General features: G+C 40.8%; 1 protein-coding gene across 1 annotated transcript in view; it reads right to left on the bottom strand.

The window, feature by feature from the left end:
* Positions 1–8,887: 8,887 nt before the first annotated feature.
* HTR1E (5-hydroxytryptamine receptor 1E) overlaps positions 8,888–10,697 on the bottom strand; it is an 89,668-nt gene continuing 87,858 nt past the window's right edge. The window contains exon 2 of the mRNA XM_040474103.1: positions 8,888–10,494. Coding sequence (XP_040330037.1) covers positions 9,210–10,307 — 1,098 coding nt within the window. The 5' untranslated portion in view covers positions 10,308–10,494 and the 3' untranslated portion in view covers positions 8,888–9,209. The remainder of the gene's footprint in view (positions 10,495–10,697) is intronic.

Raw genomic sequence — 10,697 nt, 5'->3', positions numbered from 1 at the left:
TTTCTAAGCCAACCGGTCTATGGTATTTTTGTTATAGCAGCCCAAACAGACTAACACGGCCCTTTGATCTCTGCCCACCGCCCCTCCCACCCTGTCCATTCTATTCCTTCCCACTCCCAAGGCTAAGAGTTAAGGAAAGGAAGGTCATTTTATCCTAAGAAGTAAAGTAAAAACAAATAACAACAACTTAAAAATAAAAAGCAACCTATGATGAATAGAACTACATCCATGGAGTAAAAAACTAAATGGAAAAATTTCATGAAGGCAACTGAGACATATTAGAGTCATGGAGACTATGTACATTTCCACACTAGAAAGGTCAATGGAAATGAAAAGACTTGAATCTGGTCCAACTGCACTTACTGTCCACATGGAGCCAGTGTGCTTATTCCAGAAGCTTATGGCTCAGAGACTCAGGAACTCTGTGCATTCAGGATCCTTCAGTTGGAAGAAAGAGAACGATGCAGACTTCCTTAAGTAGTGGTGGTCAATTGTAACGGTAACTGTTGCAGTAAGCAAGAAAGGAGTCTCTGGAGTATTTTCACAGCTAAACTTCAAGGACCTGGAGCATAGTTTGGGACCTGGAAGGTTGTCTGGGATTGTAAAAGGCAACTCTAAAGGACAGGCAACATTGTTAGTTTCTTAGCAGCAGGAATTAATTGAGTTTCATTCTTGTGCTTTGCCATGGATGCCAGTTGGCTGCTTTCTTTCTTTCTTTCTTTCTTTCTTTCTTTCTTTCTTTCTTTCTTTCTTTCTTTCTTCCTTTCTTTCTTTCTTTCTTTTTGGTCTCATTTTGCTTGTCTTTCTACTTCTGCTTCCACTGACAATGGAATGACTCTCTATGTGTTTTTTTTGCTCAAATTCTTGAGAGGTAAGAATGCCATTATCATAACCAATCACTTTATGTGTAAGGGGAGCTTTCACACCAGACCAGCTCATAGCACATGGCCAGTATATAGGCCTACTGTTCTTGGGTCCAGTGCCCAACTGCCCTAACTCATCAGCTGCAGATAGGGAAGCTGGGGACAGACAGGGGATTTCACCTGGTGCCACATGGTGAGTTATGCTTAAATAATCGCTTAGAGCTGCTTTTCTCAGTAGGAGCTGTGTCTTGTAACACATTTAGAAGGAGTTTGTTGGCAAGGCAGTCATTCTAAGGCAAGATCTCTCTGATATAGACATATTTTGGAAACTTTGATGATTCTTCCTAAGTATTAGCAATGATGTTGTTATCTTTATATCCTCCTATTCCAGTTTGTATAATGTCCAACAATTAAACATGAAATAACATGTACATACATAGTACACTTGGCATTCATTTTTAATCGGACTCTTGTAACAGTTATACCAATGACATTTGCCTGCACCAAACTTGCTTTTGGTTTCCTAATGGGACATTGTTTTTATTTCTAGATGCATGTGTGTGTGTGATTAGAAAGGGCAATTAGGCCTTAGTTTTTCGTGAGAAATGGATCAATAAGAAGTAATCAGGTAAAGTTGTCAGGTAACACTGTTTACATTGTGGTTGTTCTTATTGTTCTTTATAAAACACCTCTTCTCTGCCCCTCCCCTCCAAAGTGCAGAAAGAAAGGATGGCTGATGGGTTAGTATTTTTATATAACTGCTTCTTACCTCTGAGTGTGGATTTTATTAGCATCCTTCTTACTGACTCACACAGATACTTTGGTTATACCACCAAGTTGCTCTCCTTTGCCATCTAAATGCTGACTCAGACTTGGTGGCCTGAGTAATTAATTTATTCATTTGCCAATCCCTTACTGAGTGCTTAACCATGAACCAGAAACACTTGGGGTAACTGGTCTACTTATTATTAGACTGCTTATAAATCTGAATTTTCCTCAGTTCTGTTTCCATCCTCATTCCTGTGGATGTCTTCATAAATCAGCTTTTTAAAAAAAATTTTTTTTAACATTTATTTATTTTTGAGACAGAGAGAGACAGAGCATGAACGGGGGAGGGTCAGAGAGAGGGAGACACAGAATCCGAAGCAGGCTCCAGGCCCTGAGCTGTCAGCACAGAGCCCGACGTGGGGCTTGAACTCACGAACCGCGAGATCATGACCTGAGCCGAAGTCGGATGCCCAACTGACTGAGCCACCCAGGCGCCCCTAAATCAGCTTTTCTTAAATTATCTTCTGATGTACCACTATTTGATACCATGCAAACTAGAAACACATGCACCTGTGACCTTATTTCTTATATCCATGTTGGTTATACATTTTCTTTGAAGAACCATCCATCCTCCAGAGTTTCTGGTATTACTTTTTTCCCCCCCAAGATTTTGATGTGCAAAATGTGCTCTTCTGTCTTCTTTCTCTCCCATCCCCTTAAGCAAAGGCAATGTTTCTAATTCCCTCCGAAATGCTATTTTATCCAAATAGAAAATAAATAAAGTCACCTTCCTACAAATATGCTCTTAATTTGGGCCTTGTAGTGTTCTACCTGGATTGTCTGCCTCTTTCTGTCCCTCTGCTTTTTTCCTTATAGAGATCCCAGTGCCTAGTACAATGTCAAGCTCATGGCAAATGCTCACTTGGTGTTTGTGAACCCCAAACCACCACCACCATTATCTCCCCAATTTTGCTCTTTCCATTGCTGTAGTCTTGCTTTCTTCATATCACTGCTCTTATACCATTTTTTATTTTTCAATGGAAAACTTTTACAATTTATTCAAACTCACAGCAGATGGTCAATTTTTTTATTGCCTAAAACTCTGCTGATATTATCTCCCAACTCCTCCCATTGCTGTTTCTTTTGTATCATCATTGTCCTGATGTCCCTTTCTTTAAAAAAAATTTAAATATGTGGCGACTCCACCTCCATATGAGAACCTTCTTACCCACTACATAGTTCTACCTCTAAATTTCTTGAAGTCTGTAATCAATGTGGTCATTTCAATTAAATTCAATAAACATGTAAATTATATAACTTGAGTGCCATCATGCACCACCCTCTGTGTTAGGTACTAGGAGCTTCTAGGGAGCCAACAGATTACTTTCTTTAAACAATTCTCTCTTCAGAGTTATTCCTTTCTATTATGAAGGAAATAATTTCAAACCATTTTTGTGGCAAGGCTGAAGCTTGCTATATATTCTCCAGGGTGAGGTTTATGGGGAGAAATGAGGGACCTTGGATAGTTTAAGGGTTCCAGAAACATCTAATGTCATACTTCCTAACTTTTGAAATATCTCCTCCTTCTACTGACAGGTTCCTGAGAGTCTCTTTTAATTCTAAGTCTGAAGTGACTTAGGTGAGACTATATTTGGTCTTTGAAAGCCTTTCCACCAAATAAGGATATGAGTCAATCCTTTGAAGTACCAATACCTCCTTCTTGCTGATAGGTACTTTATTGTGTCGCATTTCTTAATGATCTCTGTCAATGTCAATGGAAACTCTTTAACCAATGTGGTGTCTATATTTGTTGGCCTGACCCATACTTTGATATTAGACAGATTTAAATTGGTCTTGAAACTCTGAAACCCTCCATGACTTGCAATAAAAGTTCATAGCAGCACTTTCACCATGATTAGTCTTCTAAAATCTCAAATAATCCCTAGCCAACACCTGAATTAACATTCAGCTTCTGAGCATCCCATGTCAATGCTGGTACTTATGTGTTTCTTAGCAGGTAATGATATTGGTATTTTGGGTGTGGTACTTCTTTATTGAGTGGGACTCTTCCCCCCCCCCCCCCTTTTTTAATTGTAAGATTTAGCCTCCATTGTCTCCCACTGCAAAATACCATTAGGGTTCTCTATTGAGATAACTAGACATGCCCACACACACTCTGAAACAACTTTTAGAACTACTGGGTGGTGCTCAGACATTTTACCATCTCATTAATCACTTTTCCTTATTTCCTGCTGATTACAGTCAATAATTGAGGCACAGTACTTTTTCCCATATTGCATATGATGGTCCTTGAAAGCCGAACAAGATTTGATCCCATTTTCCTATGCAATGATAGTCATTTTCTCAGCCCTTTTAATTGAAAACATTGCCTTTACTTGTCTTTCCTTTGTAGTCATAAGGTTCTTTTCACTAGCTTTTCTGATCCTCTTACTGTATTTGCAAATACTGTACATAAGGACGTAAAAGTTGTTGCGTATAGAAGACCTTAAAAACTAAGCAAACACAGCAAACACACATTAGTCTGAGATCAGTACGATAATGGATGTTTTGTGCTGGTAGCCAGAACAGTTGCTGAACTTCACTTTGGAACTTCCCTTCTACATGCCTGTCAGAGTTTGCAAGCTGAAATTCATAAGTATAGGAAACTATCCAGTTATCCAAAGCAGACAGAGGTAGCAATGCTCGTAAGGATTCTTATTGCTACCAGTTATAACCAGATAATTACCAGGTCTGCAAGGGAGTGACTTATATCCAAGAATTCTTTCACTGGGTACACAAATCAGGAAGTTCTAATTTATTAGTTATTGTTAATGGAAGTGTTCAAAATATCGCCCCTGGGGTTTACTTTTAATTTGCTGTTTACACTGGAAAAACTGACAATATCAGAAGGTACCATTACTTCACTCAAGTTTTAATTGAAACTGGCAATGGTGGTCAATACCAGCTAGACTATTAGTTAAATGAGTAAACCAAACAGCAGATTTTTTTTTTCCCAACAGGTTTGATTATACTAGGAAATAAATACAGATTCTTCTTTGCTAAGGGCAAAGATAGGTGTGAGAGAATTGCATTTAACTAGGACTTATCTAGCAAATTGAAATGAGTTAGTAAAAATGAGTAAGTAAAAATTACTTATGCATCTTCTTTTTGTTTATTTACTTAGACTCTTAACATTTTAAAATGCTTATAATTGCCAAGAATTTTCAATGATGATATGTGGTTGATGATGGGAAAGCAAGAGGGTTGCTCATATAATTTCTAGATAGTAGAGATATAGGCATGATAAATACTGGATTTTCAGCATATGCACAATTTCAGTCAAGTAACCCGTGATTTAAACCTCAACATCCTTGTACATAGATCACCACTAGCTGGGTAACCAATTGACTTGCCTGGAATATATGAGCCGTACGCACAGAAACCAATATCCCTTTGGGGTAGACTGTTCATTGTCCCTTTGTGGTCATTCTCTCCTTCTTCCTCTTATTATAATGTCCCCAATTTTAGCAAGGCACATGGCTGCCCAGCTAGAGATTTACTCTCCTATTCTCTTTTACAACTTGGTGTGGCCATGTGACCTAATAATTGCCAATGGAGTATAAGCAGAAGTTACATGATCCACATAACTTCCTTAAAAGGAAATTACTTTCTACGTCTCTCTCTTCTTTCCTATGGACTGGAATGTTGATATGATGGTGTGTCAGCTCTGGCCATGCATATGAGAATAAGACCTGGGTGGTGGTGGAGGGGGGGGTGCAGAACCACAGGACAGAATAAAACTGAGCCCCTGGATAATGTTGTGGAGCAGAGTCCCCTACTCACTCTGGGCTGCCCTCCTACCTCCCGACTGTCACATGAAAGAGAAAAAAACTGTCTTGTTTGAACTACTATATTTGGAGGTTTCTTCTTTGAAAGCAGCTTAGACTGAATCCTAATGAATAAAGTCTATTCATTTATTCACTGGGAAATTCTTTTTCTTTCCATAGGGAAGCTTTTTCTAGCATTTTTTTTGGAACAAAGTTGGGAAGTTGTATGGTAAGTTTTGGGGAAAAATAAAGTCAGTATTGCACCATGGGAATTAAGAACTTTGGTTTTCTCACTGGGAGAAGATGGCACATTTACATATTCTCTTCTAGGGATATAATCCCATTCACATTAAAAGACATTTATTGAGTACCCACTGTGTGTAAAACACTGTAGGAGTCCCTAGGGATACAGAGATGAAACAGACACAGTTCCTGCCCTCAAGGAGCTCACAGTATATTAGGGCAGACAGCAGAAATACAGAAACAAATGCACTATGAGATAGGATGCATATAATAATAGTGACAGAAATGGGGTTCTAAGGAACCTAGAGCTGGGGGAGAGGACTCTCATAGTGACAGAGAAGGAAGAAGGATCTCAGGAAGACTTTACAGAAGAGATTGCATTTGAGTTGCATGATAAAGAATTGATGAAATAATGGAAAGCCATGGGGCCAGGTTTCTGAAGCAGTGGGATCAACTGTTAAGGAAATTCAGAGAGCACATAAAATATCCAGACTTTGCTGGAGTATGGGATGGGTGAGAAGAAGTGGTGAGACATAACTCTGGAAAGGTAAATTAAGGTCACATAGTGAAGGAGCCTTGAACATTATACTAAGGAATCCTTATTTATTTTTTATTTTAAATGTTCATTTTTTAAAAAAGAATCTTTACTTTAAACTGATAGGGAAATATTAGAGGATTATAAATACTGTAATTAAAAACCAATGGCATGCTCTGGGATAGTGATTCTCAAACTTTAGTGTGCACCAGAATCTCCTGGAGGGCTTATAAGAGGAAGTTGATGGGCCCCCCCCCCCCCCTCTGAATTTCTGATTCAGTATGTCTTCAATGGGGCCCTAGACTTTGCATTTTTAACAACTTCCTGGCTGATGCTAATGCTGCTGGTCGGGAACTGCCCCTCTGAAAACCACTGTTCTAGGAAGATGTCTCTGATAGACCACTGTTCTAGGAAGATGTCTCTGATAGACCACTGTCATAGGAAGATATATCTGATAGGTGTGCAGATATGTGGCCACAGAGTGACAGGTGAAGGACTTGAGAGGTAAGATCAGATAAGAAGATTTGGAATGGGTGAAGAAACCAAATTATTGGAGAAGAAGGGATCATATTCAAACATTTCTGTAGAGGTAAACATATAAGACTATCTGGATGTGAGAGACAAGCCACAAAGAGAGAGGATCACATTTATTTAATATGAATGATAAAAAGCATGGTAATCCTGTTATCTGAGGTGGGGAAGGTGGAAGGAGGAGAAGGTTTGAGTGTGGGAAAATGATCCTGAGTTCAGTTTAGAAAAGCTGTGTTTGAGGAACCAACAGACAGTTCATAGGGAGATGTTCACTGGATGTAATTCATGGGTCTGGAATTTGAGAAACACAGAGATCAGAACTAAAGACACAAATTGAAGAGCCATAGGAATGGACCTCATTGTTAAAATGATGGGATAGGATTGAGTATGGAGACACAGGAGGTAAGAGCTGAGGACAATGCTCCAGGAGAAAGGAAAAGAGACAAAAAATGAGGAGTAAAGTATTCTGGAAAGCACAGGCTTAAACAAGAAAGGGAGGCTTAGCTGTTTTTTTTTTTTTTTAATGTTTATTTATTTGTTTTGAGAGAGAGAGAGAGTGAGCATGCACATGTGAGCAGGGGAGGGGCAGAGAGGGAGAGAGAGGGAGAGGGAGTGAGAGAATTCCAATCAGGTTCCGTGCTGTCAGGGCAGAGCCCGATGTGGGGCTCGACCTCACGAAACTTGAGATCACGACCTGAGCCGAAACCAAGAGTCTGATGCTTAACTGACTGAGCCACTCAGGCTCCCCTTAGCTGTTTTACCTGATGACAGATTGTGAAGCAGATGAGGACAGAGGGAAGGCCACTATATTTGCCTACTGGGAGATGTGTTTCAGGAGAGCTAGGAAGGGCACACCCAGATGGCAAAGGATGTGAAAGTCAGTGGAAGGTGAGAGGTGGAGCAGAATGAAGGATTGATGAGTGGAGAAGCTCAGGTGGGAGAGACAGGAGAGAGACGAAGCAGGAGCTTGAGTGGGAAGCAGGGTCAGGGGAAGTATACATCAGTGTCCAAGAGACTTGAGCAAATGAAAAGGTGAGATTCAAGAAGAGTGGGGAGAGGAAGGGATGGGAGGTAGGGAGGGGGGAAGTGAGGGAGGAGAGGTATGGGGGAAAGAAGTTGGGGGCAAAGGAGAGAGGTGCAAGATTACAGAAAAGGTTAGAGAGCTTAGATTTAAGGCTAAAACATGGAGGTGGAGAGGGAGCAAATGCAGGTCTTCTCTGTAAACCAAGAAGAGATATGACCCTTGGAGGGTGAAGAGATGAGGAGAAGCTGTGGATGAGATGAGGAGTCACTGACTTGAGAGTGCACAAGCATTTACAAACTTTCATTCCCTTCTGTCATCACTCGTGACTTAGTGGTAAGCTCCTCCTCGTGACTAGAGCAGTCACCCCAGCTGAGGAGAGGTGCGTGTGGCCTCAGGTCCCATCTGTAGCCTCCTGGCCCCAGGGTGCAGTCTGGCATGGAAGCCACAGAGGTTCCAGGGGTCACAATTTCACACTCATCTCCTTGATGGGTGTAAGCACAGATGTTCAACTTTTGTTTTTCCAAGTGCACACTGGTAATTTAATGAGTAGCATTCTCCAGCACAGTTCTTCAGATAATATATTCCTTCATTTGATCACCCCACCCTGTGAAACTGCTTGTACTCCCACCTGAATCCTGTCAGCATGAGGGAGTGTGTGCGAGGCTTAGGGGGACACTTCTCCGAATAGGAGGAAGTCCAGTGTGCCTGTCAGGTAGTATAGCAACACATGGACCGAAGTATATTTAGGTTATTTTGTATTTGTTTATGTTTCATGTTCATAGTTAAAGACCCAGGAAAGCAGAGGATTCATTCCAGGTTCTCTTTAGAGAATGAGGAAGCGTATTTAATCATGATCTAAAAAGGATACATCAGCTGTACTATTTGCACTTAAAAGGATGTAGTCACAGTAAATGACTTTGGTTCAGGTCTGCAAGCAGATGGCAGCACATCACTTTTTAAAAAATGCTTTATGGAGTCATGCAGTTCCCACTAAAATTTGCACAAATATGGAGCCATGACCCCAGGTTTAATGCCACATGAAGGTAACTTATCAGGTATTTGATTTATAAGTAATAAGAAATTCTGCAAATGAAGATTTATTTTGGCATTCTTTAATTGCAGGATTAACTGAAATGGCTAAAAAAAGTAGTTACTATTTCACCTTATTATTATTTCTATGAAATTTCTGTTTTTATATGATAATGTTTATTTGAAATCATGTACCACAATAAAACCAGAGGTAGAAAACGGCACACCAAATAACAAACCTCAAACAAAACAGAACAAAACAAACAAAAAGACCACACTACCTCACAAAATTTCCTGAACCAACTATGTTCACAAATTGATAAGTTGCACCCCTTACCCTTGTCCACTCACAAGGCTGGTAAAAGTGATGCTTTTTGGCTTTTTGCAATCTAAGTATGTTCTCGGCACTTAATGAGCTTTTTAAAAGCCAGCTTAAAGTCTTCATTAAAACTTGTGTAGAGCAGAGGGTTGATCAGAGAATTAACATAACCGAGCCACGTCAAAAAATCAGCCACTTCAGAGGACACTGTATAGATGCTCAGACCTACAATCAACTCTTTGATGAAAAATGGCAGCCATGACAAAATGAATGCACCCAAAATCAGTCCTAGGATTCGTGCTGCCTTGCGCTCCCTGGTGCTAGAGATTTGCTGCCGTTCTCCAGGGTGATCTAGATCATTGTCGAAGGAAGGGATCCTGATAGAGGTGTGGATCTTCTCAAACTCTGTGGTAGGGTCTGAGGTGGAGAAATCAGACACACAGAAAGTCTGTGTAAGTTTACAACTCGCAAAAGAATTTTGGCTATCTGTGCTTCTGTTGCTTAAGTGCCGGCTTGATCCTCTTTTCTGGTAAAGGCTCTTGGCTGCATGATAAATACGGTAATACAGAATAAGTATCAAAGTCAAGGGGATATAAAATGCCCCCAGTGTGGAGTAAATGGTGTAGATGACATGGTCATGCTGGATTGTGCACTGACTAGGGCGTGGGCTCAGCTGGCGGTGGCTCCTCCAGAACAGAGGGGGCATGGAGATGAAGATGGAGATGGTCCAGACAGTGAGGATCATCAGCCCAGCCCTCTTGGCCGTCCTCTTCCTGGCATATTCAATAGCATTGGTGATGGCCCAGTACCTGTCCAGGGCAATCACACAGAGATGGAGGATGGAGCAGGTGCAGCAGGTCATGTCCACACTCAGCCACACCTCACAGATGAAGTACCCTAGTTTCCAGCTTTCCATGGCAATGTACATGATGCTCAGGGGCATGACGAGCACTGCCACCAGGAGGTCCGTCACGGCCAGAGAACAGATCAGGTAGTTGGCAGGCTGGTGGAGCTTCTTGGTGGTACAGATGGCCATGATCACGGCCAAATTCAACAACATGGTCAGGGTGGTGATGGTCACCAGAGTCATGGAAATGAGCATCTTCTCAGTGACGGTCTTGGGTCTCACAGCCACACTGGCTTCTGTGGTACAGTTAGTGATATTCATGTTTTCCCTGCTTTGATCTACACTGTGGAGAAGCTATTGGTTATTTTCCCTCAGCTGGAAACTGCTCAGACTTCAGTGCCTCTCATTTATAAGAAGATTGTAGTTTGTTCATCTTTGTAGTTTCTTATGTTCCATTTTGTATGGGGTAAAAGGAAGCACCACAGCATTTCTTCTGAATGGAGGGTTCCTGGAAAATAGTATGCTACTGGTTAATGAGTGAAAAATCATATTTTTTCCCCTCTGGAAAACATTATCATATTTCAGTATTTGTAAATTCTTTACACATATTTTTGTTTTTTTTTTAAATTTTTTTCAACGTTTTTAATTTATTTTTGGGACAGAGAGAGACAGAGCATGAACGGGGGAGGGGCAGAGAGAGAGGGAGACACA

This window comes from Herpailurus yagouaroundi, unplaced genomic scaffold, assembly GCF_014898765.1.
Source record: "Herpailurus yagouaroundi ecotype Mexico unplaced genomic scaffold, PumYag 139, whole genome shotgun sequence".
In the NCBI taxonomy this organism is placed as follows: Eukaryota; Metazoa; Chordata; class Mammalia; order Carnivora; family Felidae; genus Herpailurus; species Herpailurus yagouaroundi.
The sequence above is the reverse complement of the archived record's forward strand: the minus strand, read 5'-3'. Positions and strand labels throughout refer to the sequence as shown.